General features: G+C 38.6%; 2 protein-coding genes across 2 annotated transcripts in view; one reads left to right on the forward strand and one right to left on the reverse strand.

The window, feature by feature from the left end:
• Positions 1-528: 528 nt before the first annotated feature.
• LOC143884612 (metacaspase-5-like) lies at positions 529-2,868 on the forward strand. The gene is made up of 2 exons (XM_077388266.1): positions 529-1,130; positions 1,415-2,868. Exons 1-2 carry the CDS (start codon positions 785-787, stop codon positions 2,332-2,334), a joined length of 1,266 nt encoding a protein of 421 aa, XP_077244381.1. The 5' UTR covers positions 529-784; the 3' UTR covers positions 2,335-2,868.
• EMB1135 (RING/FYVE/PHD zinc finger superfamily protein) overlaps positions 684-26,282 on the reverse strand; it is a 60,507-nt gene continuing 34,908 nt past the window's right edge. The window contains exons 21-32 of the mRNA XM_077388265.1: positions 16,352-16,447; positions 16,125-16,212; positions 15,920-16,040; positions 15,484-15,586; positions 15,270-15,393; positions 15,114-15,191; positions 14,834-14,952; positions 14,073-14,126; positions 13,888-13,990; positions 7,695-7,823; positions 3,183-3,294; positions 684-2,918 (exon numbers count right to left, since the gene is read on the reverse strand). Coding sequence (XP_077244380.1) covers positions 2,887-2,918; positions 3,183-3,294; positions 7,695-7,823; positions 13,888-13,990; positions 14,073-14,126; positions 14,834-14,952; positions 15,114-15,191; positions 15,270-15,393; positions 15,484-15,586; positions 15,920-16,040; positions 16,125-16,212; positions 16,352-16,447 — 1,159 coding nt within the window. The 3' untranslated portion in view covers positions 684-2,886. The remainder of the gene's footprint in view (positions 2,919-3,182; positions 3,295-7,694; positions 7,824-13,887; positions 13,991-14,072; positions 14,127-14,833; positions 14,953-15,113; positions 15,192-15,269; positions 15,394-15,483; positions 15,587-15,919; positions 16,041-16,124; positions 16,213-16,351; positions 16,448-26,282) is intronic.

The following is a 26,282-nucleotide window of genomic DNA, read 5'->3' on the forward strand; positions in this document are numbered from 1 at the left end:
AGTTGATATTCTCGTGAATGAAAAATCTGTTAAGGGCTGTTGATCCGTATAGAAAAAATTTCTTTGATTTTTTTTCCATGAAAAATGACGTCTCAAGCATTTGGTAAGCTCATTTTCTATGAAATTCTTTTCCAGGAAATATTACTTTTCATGGAATTTTCCCCGGTCCATTCATATTGCTGGCCATCTCAAATCTGGCCTATTGCCCTTGGTCCCACCCTCATTAGAGAGGATTTTAGACCGCTGATCAAGCAAGATGAAAAAACATCCTAGTGTTTAACCCCTTCTGCACGGGAGATGGACCCACTGAGTCACTTGTGATGTCATAACAGATGAAGAGTCCAAATCACCAAGCACACATATCACGTGTGCCATGTCACTGTCACGTGGGATAATAAAAAATTCCAGAGAAAGTTGGCGGCAAAATTGACATTTCCCTGCTGTTTACTACGCGGAAAGGAAAAGAAAGGGTATTTTGGTGACCAGAAGAGGGCAAAAAAACATTCACAACGTGAACTCCGCTCTTTTCTTAATATTTTTTGCGACCCTCCTCCCTCAAGAGTCAATGAATCTCACGACCCAGATAGGTTATACGAGAAATTCAAGGGTGGTGCCTCCACCATATAGCTGTTAAAGGCCTTGCACCATATAAAAACTTCAGTTATAATATAAAAAAGCAAAGATTAGGAAAAGAAGAGGAAAGATTCATTCTATCTACCAAATTTCTCTCCACCTCTCCATCAAAGAAAGGGAAGGAGAAGAAGATCAGTCTATATAGATCAAGATGGGGAAGAAGGCTCTTCTGGTTGGCTGCAACTATCCAGGAACAAAGGCAGAGCTCAAAGGGTGCATCAACGACGTAAAACGAATGTACAAAAGCTTGATTGAGCGCTTTGGATTCGCCAAAGAAGATATCAGAGTTCTCATTGACACTGATCAATCACCCACGCAGCCGACTGGAGTCAACATTCGACGGGCGCTTTCTGATCTCATCCGCTCCGCTGGGCCGGGAGACTTCCTCTTCTTCCATTTCAGCGGGCATGGGACCCGACTCCCAGCCGAGACCGGCGAGCATGATGACACTGGTTATGATGAGTGCATTGTCCCTTGTGACATGAATCTTATCACTGGTATAATTATTCTCCTTATTTTCAATTATTTTTGTAATTAAACAAGTTAATCAATCAAATACTTGTGGGTGATTTTCAATTTCATAGAAAATAAATAAACATATTCTGATCATCTACTGGCATATATCAGATCCCATAAAACGATTGAAAGAACAAAGGAAAATGGAATTAGATCATATCAGCAGTTCTTAAAATTTTAGTCATTCAAACGACAAGTAGAAATATGAAACAAATAGGGTAGGAAAATGCTATTAGTAAAGACTTATTGTGTGCCGGTTGTGCAGATGATGATTTCAGGGACTTTGTGGACAAGGTTCCGAGAGGCTGTCGGATAACGATTGTATCTGATTCGTGCCACAGCGGAGGCCTGATATATAAGGAGAAGGAGCAAATTGGGGAGAGCACAGAGAAGCAAGAGCGTGGATCGGGTTCTGGTTCTGGTTTTGGATTCAAAGGTTTATTACATCAGACCGTGCACGATGCGTTCGAGTCCCGTGGAATTCATATTCCTTCCAAAGGGCACCGGCGACATCACAACGATGAGGATGAAGAGGAAGACAGTGAATTTAAGGCCTCCCGATATGGCGGACAAGGGCACAGTAAGAGTAGATCTCTCCCTCTTTCGACACTGATAGAGATCTTGAAGGAGAAGACAGGTAAGAATGATATTGATATAGGGAAACTAAGGCCGGCATTGTTTGACACCTTTGGGGAGGATGCTAGTCCCAAAGTGAAGAAATTCATGAAGGTTATCATGGATAAGCTCCAAGGAGGAGACAAGCAAGGGAACAATGGCAGTGGTGGATTAATGGGCATTGTTGGGAAACTGGCACAGGAGTTTCTCAAGCAAAAGCTGGAAGAAAATGATGAGGGATATGTGAAACCTGCTCTAGAAACAAAAGTGCATAGCACCCAAGAGGTTTATGCAGGATCAAGTAAGAGGACAATCCCGGACATGGGAATTTTGATTAGCGGTTGCCAGTCCGACCAAACATCGGCTGATGCAAACCCTTCAGGCAAGGCCGATGAAGCATATGGAGCAATGAGCAATGTGATCCAGACAATCCTTTTTGAGAAAGAGGGTGCCATTACTAACCAGGAGCTTGTGTTGAAAGCTCGGAAAATGCTGGCAAAACAAGGATTCGCACAGTGCCCTGGCCTGTACTGCAGTGACAATCACGTTGATGCTCCTTTTATATGCTAATCAATTTCTAAGCCTCTATTCGTTGAAGATTATGGCAACAGATTGTGAGGGCCAAACCTATTATTGGGCTCAAATTTAAACATAAATTTTAGTCCAATAATAGGTTTGGCCCTCACCATCGGTTGCCATAATCTTAAATGAACAGGGCCTAAGATACAAGGAGTGATTCTTGTGTGTCTTCATGTGTGTATGTTTGTGTGGAATGTTTGTTCAGTTACCCATCTTTGTTATTGAATAATAATTTTGACAGAGATATGCGGGTCCATTTCATTTGAGTGAATGGATGAGAACAAATGGATGCTTTTGCATTGAATCTTGCTACTGTATTTTTTGGCCTCTTTGGATGCGCTGACAATGTTGGTAATTTACAACATTAAGCCAAAATAATTGATAATCAAGATGGTTTATACATGGAGGCTTTTGTTGGTTTAATTGAATTTACAAGCACTAAGTATACTCAAAGCTGTGATATCTAGATGAGGTGGTATGGTACCTTACAAAATTTGATCGGCCACCAACCATAGAATCAAAAGGCCTCATTCGTGTTCTATATCAATCGTCAATATCCTGAACCCATGATAAATCTGCCACATAAAAAACACCCATGTACAATAAGTCGGCGTTGATCATGAAAATCTCTGGATAATAACACCTGAAACTACTAGACATCATGTGATGAGTGATTAGGGCATTGTAGTTCTAAAGATAGTAGTACTTGTTGCAATTCGTTTTCTGGTTAGGCCATAGCATCTATTGAACATGAGTACGAAAAGAAATTAGCTGAGCATGGATGCAATTTGCGCAAGCAACTATAGTAGATGGTTGCTTCCAAATAAAAATTAACACACCTTGGAGCACTGATTCAACAGCTGGGTTTGGAATAAGAAGCCCAACAATTCGTTGATTGTCTGTGGTAGTCTCCAGACGGATGACACGTAGCCGCTTATGGCTTTGTCGAGCCTGTTGAAATTGTCAGCAATTCCATCAGCTAATCTAAATAAACTTCAGGCCAAAATTTAAAAAGTACCCATTTTGTAATATCAGTATTTTTTTTGTTTCCTTCTTTTTCTTTTCCTTTTTATTTGTGATCAAAGAGCACTGTGATTTCCATTGAAATTTCAAATGAATATTGAATACCATTCCATTAAAAAGTTCAAGCTACCAAATAAAAATCGATTGAAGGTTTTTTCTTTTTGCACTGAAAACAATGGTTGTTGCTAACAGAAAAGCAAATACAAAATGATATATCTCTTTCCAACAATAGACATTTGTTACTACGATACTCGGTTCCTGAAAAATGACTAGGAGCATCAAGTACTTAATAAAGATACTTGTATAAGGGTAAAGATATGCCTCAAATACTCCTGATCTATAACCTTGTTTTTGCTTCTCCATTTCTCGACAACTCGGATAAGGCTTGATTTGTAGTACCTGTTTTGGATCCTTTTTTGTAGGATGTAGCTTACTGGATTCTTTCGCCTTTTCTGCTCTAAACCTCGAGCACTAATATTTTCATTTAGTCTAACAATAGTCTCATGCATACAATATTACTTACTATTTTAACTACCTTTTCAACAAAAAAAAAAACTTACTATTTTAACAATTTATGCTCCATTTGTGACTAGAATGTAGAAACAACGATCCATTTGATAACCAAGTCAAACTTACAAGTTGGACCAAAACCTTACTTCCAGTTAACTTAGACAACATAATGTTTATAAGAAGAGAATGACTGAGCAGATGATACCGTCGGGATCAATGTTGACGATCAATTCCAAGGTCCCATATGGGGACATGAATGTGCAGTCAAGACCATTGATCTTGTAGAGCACCATCTGGCAACCCATGTGGTATTGGTCCAGGCCAAATGGACATCCCATGCATAAGATGAAGTACAAAAATAACGATTTAGTTCTTGTTGGCAGAACCCTAAAAGAGGCTTGATGGATCAAGTACATAGGATCATCTGATTAAGGTATTCTCAATGACATTTGTCCGTGCTTATGGTTGCCAGTCTAACACTCGAACTAATGGATCTGATCACATAGGTGTGGCATGAGTGGGGCCTAGTGAGTGTCTCTTAGGAACGAGCCTAATAACCATTGTCTTTTTAGCATTTTCCTTATACGAAAATAAATTAATAAATAATGTTATTTTTTGAATGCATTAATAAATACTGTTAAAATATTGAATTTTTGTACATGATCTCTAATGCTATTGGAATGTACCTGTATCCAAACAATACAGATTTGTGTAATGGAATAACTGCACATGATAAAAGATCAATTTAAAACTAGGCTTATTTTGATGCATGCAATTGTTCACAGATTGAGGGCGAGCCTTGGTGCAACGGTAAGGTTGCTCCATTGTGACCTGATGGTTATGGGTTTGAGACACGGAAAGGCTGTGCAAAGCAGGGGTAAGGCTGCGTACATGTAGCCCTGCCCAGACCCCGCAATGGCGGGAGCCTTGTACACTGAGCCGCCCAATTGTTCACAGATTGCTCGTCTTGACACCAAAACATCGGATGGCACTTTACTTGGAAGAAATTAGTCTTTGAGTAGACTAAACCATGAAGGAGTCTTTTGTAGGAAGTTTACTCAAAGGAGTTTTTCAAGCCAAAGGCAACCTGAAATCTCATCAGCAATCCTTGCAAGAGTAATCTCCATCCTTGATAATGATTATATCCCTTTGTCCGTTTTGGAATCATTTTTACAATACGATGCAATTCCCACATATTCTAAGGCTCTTCAACATTTAAATCAGAATGCTACTTCATTGACCATAGCTAAGGGCCACCAGTGTTTCATACTCACCAACTCTTCTCTTTCTCTTCAACGTGTCACTGAACACCACTCTTATCATTTTGAGCCCCCACATTCTCATTGGCTCTGACTCTTATTGGCATTACTAAAGGCGGTCAAAGCTTGCCAGCCCATAGGGAAACTAAGGTGGCTAGATTGGATAGGAAGCTCAGAGCCGGCAATGATAGCCTCAGCGAAGATAATACAATCCTTAAGATGTTTCAGGGCATTGCATTAGAATTTTATCCTTTTCATTTCTCTTTATTTGCATTTACGATTTGACAAAGTAACACATATAAGCACATGAATGTTCAAAAAACTTAGGGGTGCATGTGCAGACACATTCATGTGTGTGTGCTATGTAGGGTTGGCCTAAAAGATGATGTGTTGTGGCTGCTGCTCAAACATTGTTTGAGAGCTGATGTGTGGAGGAGCAATGTTGATTGTGTTTTGTATTCTCAAGACTGGATATGTCACTATGGTCGCATTACTCCTGGTTGTTAATGGAGACTAGTAGACTACAAACACTGAGGACAACTTTTTTGTTTCAACTCTTAAACGTATCGAATTGCATCTAAAGCATACTGTTAGCAGTAACAAGTAATTTTTTTTCTTTATATTGTATTATACTAAGTTGAAGAAATATATTAGACACCCAGTTTTTCACATCTTTGGCTGGAATTGTCAACGATAGGAAGAGACTCACACATAATGATCTTTCCTCCATATTCACCGTCAATACGGATGTTGTCAAGAACCCGAGACGTATATAAAACTGCTCTCCAATGCTAGTGGCAAGAGCTTGAACTTTCATGAATCATAGGGTCTCGGGTAAGCCCAAACTTCCACAAGTAGATTTGAGGTTGAATGACGACCGCATAGGATACGATTGAAAAAAAAGGAAGAAAAGACACGAATAGGAATATGCAGGTTTCAGTTTTGCATTTTCGATAGACTACACCTTGGAAATTAAAACAACCCTTGAATAAAACACTCAAAATGATTAAACCAACCTTCTTCTAAGGCCATCCATTACTTCCATTTGCTGTAATTCTGGGTCTATTCTAAAATGGAAGCCCAGTCCAAAAGTAGTTACTTCAACATCTCTTCTCTGTTTGAGAAATCAATTTATATTTTCCATCTTACAAGCATCACACAAAATGCATTTAATATTGCGCTTTTTTGTGATCCTATTGTTCTTAATTTCCTTAATTCTTCTTCTTCTGTTTGCAGTGTTTCTTCTTGTGAACAAAACCAGGATGAAAATTAGATTTCCTTCATTAATGGCAGTGGTCAGCATCACACAAAATGCATTTAATATTGCGCTTTTTTGTGACCCTATTGTTCTTAATTTCCTTCATTCTTCCTCTTCTGTTTGCAGTGTTTCTTCTTGTGAACAAAACCAGGATGAAAATTAGATTTCCTTCATTAATGGCAGTGGTCTAAGTTTCTTCATCAAGTAGAGAACAGCTAGTTCACACAGAAAAGGGAAAGATTCATACTATAATAAAATGAATGAAACCAGTTGAGCAACTGGTTGTTGATTGCTTTAGTTTTTTCTTATTGTAACAAATACTACAAAATCTAATGATAAACGAGATCAGAAAGACCTTGGCTGTACCTGTTTAATAGTGTCAAGCTACACACCCATATAAATAGGCAAGGCTACCTTTTTTAAGTTACGTTAGTATAAGAACCCTCTCCTTTTATTTTCCCTGACCCTAACTCATAATCCTCAGTCCCTTGCTTTTGACTAAGAACAGAAGCCATCTGCCGATTGTATGAAGAGGTCACAGATCACCAAATAATAGAGATAAAGTTTGTATTTTTTCTCTCTGGAATAGGGTCCTCCCACAAAAACCTAGCCTCACTTGAATGCTGTTGAGTAAGTTGTGTCAAGTTGCCACCATAATTGGCATCACCAACGAAATATCTATAAAGAAATTACCACTGCTTTTGTGGAATCACTGACAGCTCACCTGCTCCTTGGTTGATCCCCCTTTTTGTCTTCGCCATTAAGTCCAAATTCACTCAACACGGAAACGAAAGGGAGACAATGGAAAGAGAGTACAATACCCAATTGGTTAGCTTATCGCTTGAGAGTTGTACTCAAGCAGCTTTTCTAACAATCTATTTTTTTATAAATTATATGCTTACAGCACTACCTTATCACTATAATGCAAGTTAGGAGCTAGAAATATTTAGTAGAAATATGTAATGATATGTTGGCTGGTCTCTTTCATTTATGAAAACCAAAAGTTTCTCCAAAGTTATTGCTTACAGCACTACCTTATCACTATAATGCAAGTTAGGAGCTAGAAATATTTAGTAGAAATATGTAATGATATGTTGGCTGGTCTCTTTCATTTATGAAGACCAAAAGTTTCTCCAAAGTTATTGGGAAAGGCAATGTTTTTTTCTAACCATCTAAGTTTCTAGTTTTATATACTTTCACATTTTACATCAGTTGTCATATTTATAGACCAATTCAGAATTTAGTAGCAGGATCGATGAAAGTTAATGTTTTGGAATTAAGAGACAGATGAGATACAAAACCTGTTTAGAAAGGGCCTTTTCTATGGTTCCCCAAACTGGAAGAATGAGACCACCCAAAACATTCACTTCTTGTAATCTTTTGCCAACTGTACAAAAGCTGCCGATTTTGCAATTGGGCCCATGCATGCACTGCAATTATATAAATCAGAGTCTAATCAACAGAAACACATATACTACACTAAAGTGAGTTACTGTAAAGGCCTTTCTATGTGATGAACAACCAATATCACCAACAAGATAGCATCTCCTACTTAGACAAAGAAAATATTTTGATAAGAAAAAGCCATTAAAAAAAAAATGTACATATTCTGATAAGAAAAAATACAGTAGGGTTGCCAAATGTTTATAACTGTGGGTTACTGGAACAGCAAACTTATAAATTTAATTTAAAAAAAAAGAAGTTAAACTATAATAGCAACAAAAAACCTTTATTTGCAAAATTCAGTAGGTCTCTATTGTAACCTAATTCCAGAATCATAATTTTTTTTCTTCCCAAATTGCAGAATAGGTCTGCCGAGAACGTTTATATTATCACCTTTAAGAGAAAACTGGAAAACATTTGTCCATGCAAAAAATACAAATTATACAAAAATTCCAAGCAGGCAAAATTCACAGAAATAATCAACACTCAAAAGTATAAAATTTAAAAACCAACAATTAAGATTCAATTAGTCATCATTGTGCTTTCAGCATGAATGAGAGTACGAAGTTGTGCATTCAATGAAACTCAAAAGCTTCCCAGCCCATATAGCAGAGTTTTCTCAATTGCAAAGCAAATGTGAGGATAGGGCCAAAACTAGTTGAAATATATGATACCTGCATACTGGTGGAGGCCCAACATATCATGCAACATGATAGTATATTGATACTTGTACAGGATACTTCATGGACACCTTTGTATGTAAAGGTACCTATCATGGTTCAATAATATGTCACTCTTTTCAAATTAATTATCATGTTTTCGGCTTGTTGGTGTCACATAATTGCAATTGTAATTTTAAATTTGTGGGTCTTATATATATCCTATTTTATATTTATTATTAATTCCTTTTTTAAATATAGTGAAGTTCAATGGAATTTTTTTATACATATCTAGTGTTGTTATCTCATGGCATGGGAACTCATCCATCCATATCCAACATTTTTTTAAAATGAGGAGTCATATCTTTGTTCCCGTGTCAGTGTCATTATTTACAATATTGAAGGAGGAGGAGGAGAAGAGAAAAAGTGTCCGTGTGGTTGGAAAAAACCTGACACATGAACCTCCTTTCGTTCTTTGCATGGAAAAAACACAAACAACATAAGTGTCACACAAAACTTAAGTTGTGTTCGTGTGGGTGGAGAAAACCCAACCCAACCAACGAACATCCTTTCATTAACCCAAACACCTTTAAGTGGCACCCATAACTTTGACTTGAGTGTTCAACAAAAAAAAGGGAAATTTCAACTCTGCCCCTCTACACCAAAGGACATAAACACCTCTCACTTGCGACATTATAAAGATGTGGGCCATGGCCCCATCCAGTTAAACCCATCTATTCTTCTGTATTCTTCTACAACTTTCAACACTCCTCCTCAAGCTGACAGGTGAATGTCAGATGTCCAGCTCGCCAAGAATCTTCTATAGACAACTTCTGGGGACTAATTGATCCTATAATAAGTCATTTTTTTGAAAAGAATTTCACATGTCCAGCTCACCAAGAATCTTCTAAAGACAACTCTTGGGGGACTAATTGATCCAATAATCAGCCGTAAGGAATTATGATGATTTACTTTTTCTCTCACAAAGTGACAATCAACCACAATATATTTCGTTCTCTCATGAAACACTGGGTTAGAAGTGACGTGGATGACGGTTTGGCTATCAAAATAAAGCTTCATGGGACCGTTAAATTTTGCCCATTTCTGTTAGAAGCGCCTAAGGCCAAATTAACTCACATGTAGCATGAGCTATAACCCTTTACTCAGCCTCAATACTAGGTCTTGCCACTACTCTTCCTAGTTCTTGCTCTTCCAGGTGACTAAGTTACCTCAACGAATATGCAATATCCATCAGTAGATCTAATAATCAGTATATGAGTCAGCCCAATCTGCGTCTGCATAATGTTCCTTTCCTAGCATAGAGAACACCTTTGTCAGGCGCTCCCTTAAGATATCGAATTATCCTATGAACAACTTCAAAATGTGTAGACCTTAGGTGAATGTAGGAATATACTCACCCAACTCACTGACATGGTTTTAAATTTCCACCGAAACCGACACAAAATGACAGGAAAATTTTCATTTCCGTCCCCAGTGAAACCGAAATCGAAACAACCGAAATACCTAAACAAAAATCTTAGGTATGATAGTGGTATACTATATCTCTATGTATTAAATAATTATATTTATATATATTGCATGTCAAATGTGATGGATTATGCATCAATATTTATATGAATTATATAGTATGTATTAAGTATAAATATTTATATGGATTACATGTAAAATGTGGTATGGATTGAATATTAGACATGTGTGACAAATGTCACTAGGTGTTCTATGTTGTTAAACTATTATGGATATCCTTTCTTGTCATGCATGTCAGTAGATGCTCGATGTTGTTAAACTATTATGGGCATTTTTTTTTGCTTATGTGGTGGTTTTTGTGTGGTATTCTTTTTTTCTTATGTGATGGCTTTTGTGTGTGTATTTGTGCTTATTCTAGCACTTCTTGAAGTTTCATCTTAGATATCCATCATTTGCATATGTTTCCATACGTTTTAAATATTTTACAGGATTTCCACCTAAATTTTCATCCGAAAACGACATGTTTCCATTTCTGTAGTGACCAGAACATATACCGAAACCGAAACATTAACCTTGGTTAGTGGATCGCCAAGTAACTCCCCATGTTAGTCATCTAGCCAATGACTGGTTTCCAGAGGATATTCTGCAGGTTTTTTTTATCTAAGCTTACATATTTCTTTCAACAGATCGAGAAGATACTTCCTTCGAGATATGATGATTTTGCGTTTCGATTTCGCTATCTCAATTCCAAGGAAGTATTTGAGAGGACCCAAGTCTTTTACGTTAACAACACATCCAAGAAAATATTTTAGGTCTTTGATAATGTTCGCATCATCACATGTTATGACAATGTCATCCACATACAACTCTAAAATTACGGTGCTATTACGATATCACTTAATGAAAACAGAGTGATCACCACAGCTTCTTTTGAAGACTGTCACCCATAGCCGACCTGATTCTGTCGAACCATGCCTGAGATGATTGTTGCAGTCCATAGAGAGCTTTCTCCAGCCAACACTGATTGCCGCTCTCTCCCCGTAGTTTGAAATTCAAGTGGTAGAGCCATGTCAACCTCTTCGTTAAGATCAGTGTTATGGAATACATTTTTACATCCAACTGATGGAGAGGCCAATCTTTATTTGCAGATGAGTACAACTCCAACTCAATTGAGTTTGGAGACTGGAGAAAACGTTTCGGGGTATAGTCTATCCCGTAGAGCTGAGTGAACCCCTTTGCCACTAAGTGGGCTTCGTACCGGTCAATTGACCCATTCGGTTTGTGCTTGACAGTGTACACCCACTTAGACCCAAACACATGTTTACCTCTTGGTAACAACCAAGCCCCATGTGTGATTCTGTAGCGCTTGCATTTCTTCGACCATTGTTTCTTTCCACTAAGAATGAGTTAAGACATCTCAAACACTTGCAGAAACAAAAAACAGAGACAACTGATGATAGATAAGACGTACAGGAACATTAACCCTTGCATAAGGCAATGGGTAAGTTTAGGAGGAGTCAAAACACAAAATACAGGAAATAGTCACGCACACAAGTGTCCCATATTGCCTATGTTGCATTAATACAGGTACTCAGTAAACCTCAAAAAGAAACATTCGTAGATTTGCCAAAATATTTCAATCAATTATCAATTTTTATTTTTTTTAACATGATAATATGATTATAACAAATAATATTAAAAAAAATGATATGTAAGTAAACATAATGTTTTATTTTCATTTTAAAAACTTAGTATTAGGATGGATAAAACTCAAAACATGCAATAATTGCAAAACTGTGGTAGTAGTATTGAGAAAAACTGATAAAAGCGATCACGAAATCTTGCGGCGAATAATGAAGTATTGGAATCTGACAAGTGTCCGACACAAATACTTCACCCATTAAGAAAAATCCATGTAACATGACATATTTCGAGATAAGATACAAGAAATTTATGTAAAAAAAAAATACCATAGAACTTAACTTGATTAGACTTAGAAGATGGAATTGGTAGTGAATTCAAAATAGCATCTATAAGACTACCAATTCAAATTATAATTGCAAATACGCGACACTAACAGGCAAAAAAACATTATAGTTAATTTGAGAAGAATTACATGTGCTTGAAGCAAGATAGTTATTTTGACCAACAAAAGTATCAATGACGCAGCTACTACGAGTATTGGCATCTTATTGTGAAACAAGATACATTCGTCTTAGCCTACATAAGTATCCAGGTATAATAGATGTCCGGGCTTCGCTTGACCTAGATTTTGCATTGTCTCAATGGTACACATTATTATTATTATTATTATTATTTTGAATGACTAGATATCATTAATAGAAGAAAAGAATGTACAAAGCCGACTGAGAAGGATGACTAGAACAAAAGAAAAAAGAACAAACAAAAGAAAATCAAGGAGGGAGAAAATCGAATAATTCGAGCTCTTATCTCCCTGTGCCTTCCCTAGCAAGCTTATCCCGCCTCATATCTTTTTACATGCTGGAAGATTACATCTGCCCCTCCAATACGATCTCTAATCTCATCCATCCAAATCCAAAATCTAAAAGGGACTGACTTCTTACCTTGCAGCCACCCGATGACGTTTAGCGAGTCTCCCCCCACTACAAGCTTGGCCAAATCGATAGACTCCGCTAGCCGAATGCCCTGCAAAGCCGCCCTGATTTCCGCCTCACTAGAGTCTGCAAAACCAATGGGGCTGAAAAAAGGCCCAAAGTGTGACTCTCGCCTCATCTCTAAGGAGGCCACCAACCCTAGAAAGCCCGGGATTACCAAAGCTAGATCCGTCAAAATTTATTTTAAGAAAACCGGCAGCCGGAGGGGCCAAGGGCCCCTCTGATTAACTCGATCACTACTAGAACAGACCTCCCTCCAACCATACCATAGATCATGAGCCGACAAAAACTTAAAACTAGGGAGGGATCTAGCCCAAGAAATGGTCAATGCAAGCGCCATAGTGGAAATATGATGAGGGTTTTTTTCCACCCCTTTGAACACTGAAGCATTTATTTCCTTCAATACCATCCAGATTGTAGCCAACAAGGAAAGCTTCCAAAGCACCTTACCTTTCTTTCGCCAAGGAGGAAAATCCCAGCTACTTACATCCGACAAATGAGCGGGAAACACCCATTCAAGCCCAAATCTTTGAAGAATCCTACTCCAAACCAACCGAACGAACTTACAATGCAAAAGGAGATGATCCACTGTCTCCCCAGCAAAAGGAAACACCCATCAATGGTATCATATACCAGTTCCATTTCACCATGTCCATGTACTTAATAACGAAAAGAAGGTTACACTTGAACAACGAGGCAATTTGGGTTTAGTCCTCCAGCTTGCACATTGATTCTAATTGATATTTCCTCCTACCAGACTTGAGTTCCTGGATACTTTGGCGCATTAAAATAGTTTGCACTCACTCGAAGTAAAGTTCATGGGTTTGGAATTTAACCAATTTCAATGATCATTTAATTCCACAATGAAAGCCTAAAGAACAATAATGTAAGCAAATATTGCAAGGCACCAAGATTAAATAATGTAAGCAAATATTGCAAGGCACCAAGATTCATAATTGGAAAAAAAGAAAATGAAAACATAATATCAGTGAAAAGTTCAAATCATAAAAAGTTAGAAAATAAATTGAAAGCTATGAAGACCATTAAATTTTAGTAATTAATTTACCGGTATTAAAATTCCTAAGGTTCTACTGTTGCAAACAATGATCGACTAACTTGGACCTAGACAAGTAGTTTCATACAAAATAGCTGATCTTCTTAGTCAATAATTTAATCTTCTTCAACAATGTGTGTGTGTATCGGTAGAAATTAGCAGGTACTTGAATTTATCTTTTAAAGGGAACATATTTCTTCCAAGGACTAATTACCTGTTTAGAGGATACTTGATATTCATCTTGCCACCCTTTATGGGCTTTCTCAAGGGATGACACCTTTCGGTATTTACCTTTGAGCTCTGTCAAAGGCATTTCCCTAGGAAAAAAAAGGGTGAACTGAAACATAAAGCGGGTTGCTATGGAAAGAGAAAATGATAACTTATTGGCATTTGGGTTACCTCAAGGCCTCTCCAACAGCAGGACGGAATATTTTAAATAATCCTGAATCTGAACTGAAACAGCAAATAAAGGAGAAACATTAAAAGCCAAAACATAGAAAACCGCAAAACGAAGTATAGAAGGGATTCTAGAATGCAATATTTATAAAGAGAGGTATGCACAAAACCTCAAAATATTGTGCATAAATAAAAATGCAGAATAATTCGAATAGATGAATTAATAGCAACCAACGTTTCAAAACTCAGATGTGGGCCAAAACCATAAAAGTTTATTTAATAATGTAAATGCATGAGGGTTAGTCAATTCCCTCCCTCCCTCCCTCCTATATACTATTACATCTATGAAAAATAGTTCACATATCAGTATGTGCATGTCTGATGTTTGCACTTTGTGTACAAATATAGATGGTGTAAAATTGAAGAAGATTCACATTCAAGAGTTTCTTATTTTCTATTCCTTGACTTTTGGATAAGGGGGCAATTTAGCACGAGACTTCAATGTTACAACATAAAGCACATTCCAATTGAGATAATCAAAATCTATAGCATTAAAAAAATTTAGATACAACTAAGATGCACTACAACAGCAAAGTTTGCAACAGACAGCAATAGTTACAATATTCAGTAGAAGTTACACCAACTACTAAAAGAAAATTATGCCCACTAACAAAAGTTCTTAAAAAAAGAAAAGAAAACCCCACAAATATCAACCAAGATAGTGGCCAATTCAGAGACAGAACATATATAATTCATCAGCATACCCTTCAAAAGCTAATAGGAAGTGTCTTCTGCCCAACCATTCCCTCCTAGATTCGTAGAATCCATCACTCGCACAACCAAGTCCATCCTTTTGTTTATCATCAAGCAGAGTAGTAGCAGACTACATGCCGTTGAATAAATTTAGAATATGATTAGAATTGGTAGAAAATGATTAATCATAGAGGTTAAACTAGCAGTAGCCATCACATTTACCTCTTACTGTAAACTTCACCCTAATAGAGAAACATATGTGCTTTTTATTTGCATATATAAAATGCCTACCTCCCAAGTGATTCCACGATCAATTGTGAATGTAAAGAGTACAGTTGATGCTCCAGACATATGATCCTTATGAACAATCTGCAACAGAAGAATAAACATTGGTAAGAAATTAAAAATTAAATAATTTTAGCAGGTAACACAGTTACAAGAATAAACCTTTGGCGGTCCTTGTTGTTCAATAAGGTTAGCTTTGATATCAACAATTCCGGAGTCAAAATTTCCTTCATTCCGTGCATTGCGAACTAGAAGATCAAGGATACTGATGAAAAGCTCAAAGAGCCTGAAATTTAACACTATCTGTTAACATTTAAATAATAAAAAAAGGTCCATTTTAACTATTATATCAATAAAATATCACTAAACCACACACCTGTTTTGGATTTCAGGAGGCAACCCCAAAAGACGATTAAGAAAACGACCAACATCATGCATGTCTGACTCAACTATACGGCCAGAAACCTTTCCAGCATTGCCTATAAAAAACAGAGAAATTGGTTGACTAACGTGCAATTCATGGAATGGAGTTAAATATCAAACTCAGTATAGAATATCCAGTATATTGAATCAACATTGGAAAAACAACTTATTTGACAACGACAATACCTAATACAATTTTTCGTCCATTCGAAATATTTGTTACTGTTCTGAAAAAACTAATGATATGGAAAAAGCTAGCACATTTTGTTGCTCCATTCCACTTTATCAGAATGAAACTGACTTCAAGAGTATATGTCTTTAACCTCAAGGTCCAAGCTTACCTACCAAAAAAAAACTATGACTTCAAGAATATCAGAAAAAACAGTTACCAATAATTGTATCTCGGACTATTCCCACGGACACAAGAGCAGCCTTTGCTTTGACAGTGAAATCTTGAATGGTATCCGGTTTTTCAGATGAACATCCGGGAGGAATAACTGGTAAAGAAGCCTGATAAAGTACAAACCAGTTAATTTAACATTTTACGCTGGTGAAGCATAATGAGATCTTGATACCAAAAGAGCCAAGATAAACCTGATCCATGATTCCTCGATACATCATCATCAGGGCCCTTTTCCCATAACCACTGTCATAATTATAAGCACTCAAGGATGGCCCTGCCCTGTGACAAATGCAATTGCATTGTAAGCAAGCAAAGATCATATGGGCAGTCCACCGATTCTATAAAATGCTTCAAACCAGAGTATACAAGTTCATTGTGACAGCCACTACCAAAACGGAAAAAAACAGTTCATACTTACCTACGGTCTCCCTGTGTTAGGGCTCCAAGAGTTTCCAATCTCTTTGCAACAATAGACGCAAACCTCCGTTCACCACCTAGATTAGTAAAGAGAAGCCTACCAGAATATACAAAGAACAAATGGATCTGGTCAAACAAGAAACTGCAGGATGTTGACATGGAAATAAACAATGCCAAGTAAATTTGCAAGCAGTACAGGAGAAAGATAATAACCTTATACTCTAGCATGATTAAATTCAGTGCCGACTATCAAGTACAACGCATACAATCCTGAACGGAAGTGAATGAAATGATAATGATGTGATAACTGACAACCCAAGCCTTGGTTTAGAAAATGACATTTGTTTCATCAATTGGACTAACAATAGTGTGTGATTCAACATAGAACAAAATATCTAGCTCCAAATAACTTAAAATCTTGAATATGTATATTGGTGAACAATCAAAGTTCCAACTCATCTGTCATCCATCCATCAGGGGATATTTTTGCAACGATCACAATTCATGACAAATCCCCTGATGCTGGTGTGTTAAAACTTATAAGACATACTAGCTTATGTATACTTGCACCATACTTCATTTCTAGGTGCAATGATAATTTGGGATTAGTTCTTTACATCTGTATAAGGCAATTTTTTTATTTGGCCCTTCACAAATTACAGTATTTGTACACAAGGGTGTTATTCCCAAATTGGACATTAATCAGAAGATTGGGAACTACTATGCTTTTCTCGACAATGCATGTTAAGTCATGACATCAGAGCTGGCACAAATCAGATCTTGGTTTTCTGGTATGCAAAAGATTTGGTCTCTAGATTTCTCATGGGAGTTTCCAGATCAGCAGAAAAAAATCTAATCAACAAGTCCAAGAAAACTTCTTGAGAAAATTTAGCTATTTACAGCACTTGCTGGGCAAAGATCAGTTTCTATATTAAGAAGCGTTCAAAATCAAAAGGCATTATACCCTATGATACTAGGTTAATTGTATAGATCCAGAGTACCCGTGTCAATAGGATATGACAACAATACAGGTACACGACAGAATAACAACTCCATCAAACTAGACAAATGTAAGTCACTGTCATTTATCTACAATTCCAAGACCATTAAAAAACATAATATGGTAAACATTGAAGCTTTTATACTTTTTGATACATCTTTACAAACTATTTTTTTGCAAATTATATTATCAGTATCAGCGTCCTTGAAAAATGTTGTATCATACACCAGGCCTAGTCCACCATCCACCCTTGCCCCAATCTCCTAACACCAAAGAAAATCCCATAGCATTCACCGTTCAAGCATGTAGTGAAATACCAAAAAACAGATCAGTATCAATTTTGAACCATTAAGAATAGCCAAGTTTCAAGGTTATGACAACAATATCGTCCCACCAAAAGGTTCCTTACCCATTAAATGGATTTTGATGTCATATCCTCTATCGCTAGGATGAGAAGAACGATGACATCCGCCCCAACTTCACCCTAAGGTTCGACCGCCCCCCTAGGCGGGGCCTTGATTCAGTGAAGGGAAGTGGAAGTCATAAAAAGAGATTTTTCTCTTTGCACCTGAGATCAAGAGGAAAGGTAGCTTGTCAAACTGGCCTATATAGATGCCCAGTTGTCAGATACTATAGAAGGTATGCCGTGATGTAATTCTCCTTCATGAGATCCTGTGACGGCCAATGGCCAACTGGACTTTCATCAAAAGTCCAGAAAGTCGCCAGGTACTTCACACAGTACCCCACCAAGCTTTCGATCCGAGGCACTCGATTAGCACAAAGGTACAATTGAAATTCTGAGTCTCTGAAGCAATGCGGGGGCTAGTGAACGCTGCTTCTTCCCCTTCCTCACCCGGGTGGTCAGCTAGGAGGGCAGGAAAATTCCATGCATGGAATGATAGAATAGAACGGCCAACAGCTACTTGGGTTAGGCAGCTCAGTGAGACAGGGAAGAGTGAACAAAGTGGTGGCTCAGAGAGCCAAATGCCTTTAGAATAGGACAAGAGCTAAGCCCACTCACCCTATAAAAAAGACCAACCATTGTTCGAACCACGCTTTGCTTTTTTTCTTAGTTTATTGTTCGCATGCATGCGAAGCTCGCCCATTCAAAGCCCTAAAGTTCCAAGAGGCCACTATCGTGATCTAGGAAGCACGGGTACCCCTAAAAAGCCCTCGTACCCGTGTCAGGTGCGTATCCAGTACGCACCGAAAGATGGGTTTTTTTTTTAAATGAAATTTGAGTTTCAGGTGCGTGTCGGGGTGCGCACCCGACACGCACCAGATGTTTTTTTTTTTAATTAGTTGGGGGGGGGGGGGGGGGGGGGGGGGGGGGGGGGGGGATGTTTAAAAAAGAGATAAAAAGAAAACAAAGGGTTTTCTAGCTGCTCTCTCCCCCTCTCTCTATGCGACTCCCTCTCCGGACGGATTGTCCGGCCCCGGCGCTCTCTCCGGCTCTCCGGCCCTCCCTCCCTCTCTCAAAGGTATTTCTCTCTCTCTCTCTCTCTCTCTCTCTCTCTCTCTCTCTCTCCTGCTCTTTTTCTCTTCTTCTTTTTTGAAATGAGAGATTTTATATGGTGTAAGGGCTTACAACAAAACGGCAGGGGTACCGCCCTTGATATTTGATCCAACAGCAGCTCACTTTTTGAGCTTTTGAGGAGCTGTTGTTGGATCAAAAGACAAGGGTGGTACTTCCACCGTACAAAAGGCCTTATTGTTGTAAGCCCTTACACCATATAATTTCTCTTGAAATGATACTGCGCTCTCTCTTTCTCTCTCCTGCTCTCTTTCTCTCTCTCTCTCCCATTTTTTTTTCTTGAGATTATGCCAACTGATTGTGTTCCCCAAACCTAATTTGAGTCTGATAATAGGTTTGAGGCTCATAATCAGTTGCCACAATCTCAAAATAACAGGTTTTGTGCTATTCATTTAATTTATCTGAGGTGCCATTGTGCCAGCCATCTAGAGTTTAAGCCTTTAAGGCCTTGTTCATTTCAGATTTTGAAATCCGATTGGGATTTGCTAGGCAATTTTGCAAAAAACCATTTCGGGGCTCATTTTCTCAGGAGAGAACAGGCACCTCAGATAAATTAAATGAATAGGAAAAAATCAGTAGATGTTTGTTTAGGCTTTGTTTGTTTGAGATTGTGGGTAATTTTTACTTTAATTGTTTAGGCCTTGCTGTTTGTTTGGCAGACAAAATATGTTGCTGTTTGTTTAGGGCTTAGGCCTTGTTTGTTCAGGCCTTGTTTGTTTGAGATTGTGGGCAACCACTTGAGAGCCCAAAACTGATTATTGGATTCAAAGTAGAGTCTAATAATTGGGGCTCACAATTTAGACCTTGTTAGTTTGAGATTATGACATTGACAATTTAGACCTAGTTGTTTGTCTATTCAATAAATTGTTGTATATTTTATTCCAATAATCTGTTCATTGTTCTTTTAATAGATTTAAGAATATCTTCATCCGGTGCTAATGTGACACCTCCTACCGATGAAGATGTTTCGAAGCCTTTGTGGAAGCATGTGTCGAGATTTGATAAAGATCCTAAAGGTGGGGGGAATGTGAAGTGGCAGTGCAATTATTGTCAGAAGAATTTTAGTAGCTCGTACACAAGGGTTAGGGCACACTTGTTGAAGATAGCCGGACAAGGAATCGGAGCATACCCTAAAGTGAAGACGAGTGATCTAGTTGCTATGCAAAGGATGGAGGAAGAAGCCAAGGAGATTATGAAGCAAAATGCTCTCAAGAAAGTGTCATTGCCGCCATCGTCGAGTAGTGGATCATTGGGTTGCACAAGTATGTTTGTGGCTCCAAGTTATGATTTGAAGAAGAGAAAGACAAGTGGAAGTGTGAGTGCACTTGAAAAAGCTTTCAACATGGCGGCCCGTGATCAACTACATGCCGAGATTGCTAGGATGTTTTACTCCAGTGGCTTGCGCTTTCACCTGGCAAGGAACCCATACTACGCTACTTCCTACACTTTTCCCGCCAACAATGCACTTTCGGGTTATTTGCCTCCGGGGTACAACTTTCTTAGGACAACTCTACTTCAAAGAGAGAGGGCTAATATTGATAGGTTGTTGTAGCCTATTAGAGACATGTGGAGGGAGAAAGGCGTGAGCATTGTTAGTAATGGATGGAGCGACTCACAGAGGAGGCCTCTCATTAACTTCATGGCGGTATCAAAAGGTAGACCTATGTTTCTTAAGGCGATAAATTGTTAGGGGAGACAAAGGACAAGCATTTAATTGCTAACTTATTGAAGGAAGTCATTAATGAGGTTGGACATGATAAGGTTGTCCAGGTAGTTACCGATAATGCTCCAAATTGCAAAGCGGCCGGACAACTTGTTGAAGCTCAATTTCCTTCCATATTTTGGACCCCGTGTGTGGTGCACACTCAATCTTGCTTTAAAGAACATTTGTGCGGCAAAGAATGTGGAAGTAAATCAAATTACCTATGGAGAATGTAGTTGGATCTCAGATATTGCGGGAAATGTCATGCTAGTGAAGAATTTCATCATGAATCATTCGATGAGATTGACCATATTCAACGACTTCAATAGTTTGAAGTTGCTTTCCGTTGCCGAGACTCGCTTTGCGAGTGTTATTGTGATGCTTAAGAGATTTAAACTCTTAAAGCAAGGTCTACAATCGATGGTGATTAGTGACAAATGGAATTGCTATCGAGATGATGATGTAGGAAAAGCAAAGTTTGTGAAAGAGAAGGTGTCGGATGACATTTGGTGGGATTCTATCGATTAAATACTCTCTTTTACATCTCCTATGCATGACATGCTAAGAGAGTGTGACACGGATAAGCCTTGTCTTCATTTGGTTTATGATATGTGGGACACAATGATTGAGAAAGTGAAGACGCAATCTATAGGAAGGAAAGAAGAAGAGTCTAGCTTTTATGAAGTGGTGCAAGAAATTCTTTTTGATCGTTGGAACAAGAGCAACACTTCGCTTCATTGCTTGGCTCATTCATTGAATCCAAGGTTAGGTGACTTCAAATTTTATTTAGATTAATAGTTATGTTCATTGTGAACTTTATTCCCTACTTTTAACATGAAACTAAATTATTTTTTCTATTCTTGAAGGTGTTACAGCGAAAAATGGCTTAGTGCCGGTTCAAATCGTGTTCTTCCACATAAGGATACAGAGATTTATGCAGAGAGGGTAAAGTGCCTCAAAAGGTACTTTCCCAATTCAGCAGATCACACGAAGGCTAATGTGGAGTTTGCCCACTTCTTTATGAAGTCTGGATTATTCAATGACGCTGATTCCATCAATGACTGAGCTCCTTTAGAGCCTCATGATTGGTGGGTTGTCCACGGTACATGTGCTCCTATGCTTCAAAGCTTAGCTTTGAAGCTTCTTATGCAGCCTTCGTCTTCATCATGTGCCAAGAGGAATTGGAGCACTTACTCCTTTGTGCATTCTTTGAGAAGGAACAAGATAACTCCACAACGGGCTCAGGACTTAGTTTTGTTCATAGTAATCTTCGTCTTCTATCAAGACGATCTCCACAGTAAGTACAGGGAGAGACAAAGATGTGGAACATAGGTGGAGATTCATTTGATTCTTTTGAGAATGTTGGGGTGCTTGAAGTTGCTAGCCTTTCACTCGATGAGCCGAATTTGGAGGCCGTTGTTTTTACCGATGATGTAGAGGATGATATTGGAGATGAGGCGACGAAGATTGTATCTAATGAATGATGCGATCGTAACATCTTGTACTTGAAGTTGGAACTTATGAAATATGGAACTTATAAAATATGGAGTAATATTAGATTTTGCTATTTTAGTGATGTTAATTGTAATTTGATTGGTCTTTAATTTTTTTTAATTTTATAAATATATAATAAAATAATAAAAAATATTATTATATTCAGCGTACCCGAACGTACCCGCACCCTGGTTTTTTGGAAAATCACGTACTCGCGTACCCGTGTCGTGTCGTACCCGTACCCGTGCTTCTTAGATCATGATTGAGAATGAGCCGGCGAGAGGGAGAGATGCAGGGCCTCTACTTCTTAGCCTTTGATTCCCTTTCTTTTTCATTTTGACGTTGAAGCTATTCTCTGCTTTGTCTTTTCTGTGATGTCAGGCCACACTTCTTGCGATGTTTGATCATTTTCTGTTTGTGGGCTGTTGAGAGTTCAAATTTGATCACTATCCGGTAGAGAATCTTCTGATATTAGAAATTACCATGAGTTGGATCAAAATGAACATCTAGAGATGGGCTGGAAAGCTGCCTATCTGCGAAAGCCGTATAGATCTGATTTGAAGGCTCACAGTTTTTTGAAATTCCACAACTCCGGATGGAAAGACTGCTATTTCAGAATCGATTTTTGGAGGTGAAAGAAAGGGCATAGGAATCCTGGAATAGGAGGAGCCAAGAGCAGGTGCAGGGAAAAAAAAGGAAAGTGATACAATTACTTACCAATTGGTAGAAAATGCAGACACTGGAAATGGACTTTTTTTTAAACTGGAAATGGACTTTTTTTTTAATGATTAGAAAAATGGACTTATACCGGTGGATTTCATCCAAGGGGATAGATTCGAGGTATGATCTGTTTACCATTATTTCACGAGGTTCATATATTTTTTTTGAAAGTTGACAGAAAATTTTCATTGATACTGTGAAAGGTACATTGGGGACCAGAGGTCCCTTCTAGCATTTCATAGTATCAATAAAGCATGGACAGAAGCATACTTCTAAACCATAAAGATAAAAGATAGCAAATAAACAGAAAAAGCAGCATTGCCTCCATCGGCCTCGGGCCACTTCAATCCCCCGCTTCACTAATCTTCTCAACCAACAACTTATATCATCAACCAATTCCTGCATGAAGAACAAGACCTCCAACACAACAAACATCTAAAATAGGCTTCCAGGAAAAAACCTCATTAAGCGAAAGACCGTGGTCTCTCAAGCCATTATGAGTCTCTATCAACTGATCTCCCCACCTGGAATACATTAAAGCACACCAACTGGACCGTTGTGAAGGCATCCCCCGCCTAAGAAAACAGCTTCTTAATCTCAGATTCCAAACAATATGTAAAATGCTACCAAGAAATAAGGCCTCACAGAGCGAAAGACCATGGTCTCTCAAGCCAACGTGGTCTCTTTCAACTGATCCACCTAGAAAGCAAAGTAGATAACCAACTAAACCATAAAAATGGTAAACGTAAAGGCATCCCGCCTAAGAGAACAACTTCAGAACCTCAAAATACCAGACTAGAACAGAAAGCTACCGCAAACCATCGAGCACCAACCCTCAACAAACCTAATCCTCCCCTTCTAGACTCTTGTTACTTTATGAAACTGACCACCACTAATTTTGCCACCCTACATTCCAAAAAACCAAAATACTCCGAACCCTCCAACCCTGAATGTCTCAAGACCGACCTTCCAAAACCTGACTATAGAACCAAAGACATTATCCAGCCAACCAGACAAGGCAAAGAATAGAAAGGTAGCACAAAAAAACCCCTAAACAAAAAACTATTTACAAAGGGGGAGTAGACTTTTTAATTAATGGGATTAGAAGGGTCTCCCTTACCCCCTCCCTGACATTTACTAACTTCCTCTCCCTTGCTTTTAACTATAGCCTCCTCTTCCATGAGCCTCTTCTTTTCCTCTTCTGATAGCTCGCCAACTCCAATTCCAAAGACATTGCCAATAGCAAGAATTTCCTCAGCAGTGATAAAGTCTTCCTCAGCTTGAAGGTACCCGGCCTCCCCTTTGTTCTTCTGCTCAGAGTCCCATCGCATTCTCCTTTCCTTTCTTACTTCTTCTAAAGCCTTTTGAAAATGCGGGAGTTTAAAAAGTGGAACACAAGCTTTCTTAACATCTCTCTTACCTGTTAGACGAAAAATTCTTCTGCATTCCCTCTAGCCATATGTTTAAACTCTTTCCACTCTTTCTTTAGTATTTCCAGCTCCCTCTCTTTTTGTGTTGGCGGGCTTCATAAGATCTTATCTCCTTGGCCTTGGATACTTTTTTACTGTCCTCAACCGGATCTTCCCACCCAACCTTCCTTTTTCCTTTTCGGTCCTCCCCGTTACCTTCACTAGATGCAGAGACGGAACTAGGCTTATTAGGATTTTCAATCTTCTTTCGTATTACAGAGACAAACTTTTTTTCCTCTTCTCGGCCCTTGCTAAACGGCACTGTAACTTCCTTTTAAAGAGGGAGAGACCTCCTATAGTAGCCCGAGGTGTCGATTGTTTGAGATAATGATTATTTCCTTCAGGAATGAGACCACCACAAGAGAAGGAAGCTTCTCCATTACGGCAACTTTTCAACTTCTGCACAGAAGTGACACGCTTCCTTAGGTTGAGGAACTTGTCAGCCTCACCCCAATTATTTTTTTCCTAAATCCCTTTTGTAGCTATCTTTATGATTTCTTGAGTCCATCAAAGTCCCTGGTGGTTGCATATCCTTGCTTATACTTAATTGATTTCTATTGAGCTCCCTTTGAATGCCACGTGTCCTAACTTTTAATGTTCTCTGATTGTCCGCTCGATCAAGTTTTCCTCCTTTTCTTTTAGGGCTCGACTTTCGATTCCATGAGACCTGTGATTCGATCTGGGATACCCTACTCAATTCAAATTCAAGAGCTTGGTTCAATGACTCTTTTTCCTCTTCGTTTTCTTTTTCAGGAAAAACTTTTCCTATACTATCCCGGATTAGTTTTTCCTTTGGCACTTGTATTCCAATGTTGAGTTCATCTTCCTCCTCACAAGGCCCAGTGATTTTCCTTACTCTGCTAAGTTTTCCTACGTGTTGTTTTTCATTGACAGTCAGCTCTTCGATTACTGCCTTGGAACTTATCAAGAGAGTACTTATTCCTACCTTAAGGTTGATAAAAGGAATGCATTTCCAGTCCGAGGTAAGAACTTTAGCTGAGGCAAAAGCTATACAGTGGTCATGATTCCCCATCAGTTGGACCTCAATCACCTGCCCAAAGTGTTTTCCCAGTGCCTCAACTGTTGAGGGGGTCCATGCATGTAGTGGGATATCATAAAATCTAATCCATTTAGCTTTTGTACCGGAATTAAGATTTGGACTCCAAGCCTGCAGCGAAAAAAGGAAGTCTCCGAGAGCACCATTCCTCTACTAAGAATCCTTTTAGTTGTACCTCCGACTCAAAATTAAATAGAATTAACGATGAGCCGATGTGAAACGGTTTTGTTAGCTGAGGTATATGCCAAAAGCATTTCGCCCATGACCATACCTCATCCAGGGACTAGGAGTTGGTTTTCAAAAACCCCACCAAACACCTTCTAAGGGCCGATTTGCGCTCTTACACCTGACCCAGCGGAATACTGACCTCCGGTGGACCGCTGAAAGACTCATTGTTTATATTCATTTCATCCTTAATTCCTTTGAGAATCATACATCTTGACCCCGCCTTATGAGGCACCGAGCACTTCCGACATTGATTACGATTTCCAAAATTCTTATACCCACAGCCTGGGCATTTCCAATCAGACTGGTATGAGGAGGAATTCCAATAGCTCCTCTCCTCCCATACTCCGGGACTTCTCCTAACACATTCATAGTAATTTCGAGGAGGGAGTCCCTCACAGCTTTACTTTCCTAGGCCACATGCTCATTCTTTGAATGAGGATGCCGCAGATCGATAGTACTTTTTCCTTTGGACGCTGATTGTGCTATTAATCCAAGGCGCTGAGCCTCTCTAAAGAAAAATCCTATTCTCCTGTACACGAGGTTCATATATTTCTTTCTTTGTCCTTTTGTTTCTGTATTCATCAAATTCTGAGATTCTATTGCTTCCAATAGACGTTCACCTAGCTATGACATGCCCATTCCTTTGTGTATGGAATGAGGAAGATGCAGTAGATGTTTCTCAGATGGAAGGTCTAATACGATCTACACACTTCGATGTTTGAACCACA

This window comes from Tasmannia lanceolata, unplaced genomic scaffold, assembly GCF_043159265.1.
Source record: "Tasmannia lanceolata isolate RefF3 unplaced genomic scaffold, GAP_Taslan_0.1 ptg000008l, whole genome shotgun sequence".
Lineage (NCBI taxonomy): Eukaryota > Viridiplantae > Streptophyta > Magnoliopsida > Canellales > Winteraceae > Tasmannia > Tasmannia lanceolata.

Excerpts from the sequence above, each read along its gene's own strand:
- LOC143884612 (XM_077388266.1), top strand. The coding sequence starts at position 785 with ATGGGGAAGAAGGCTCTTCTGGTTGGCTGCAACTATCCAGGAACAAAG. Across the intron at positions 1,131-1,414 it reads TGACATGAATCTTATCACTG|ATGATGATTTCAGGGACTTT; the intron begins GTATAATTATTC and ends CCGGTTGTGCAG.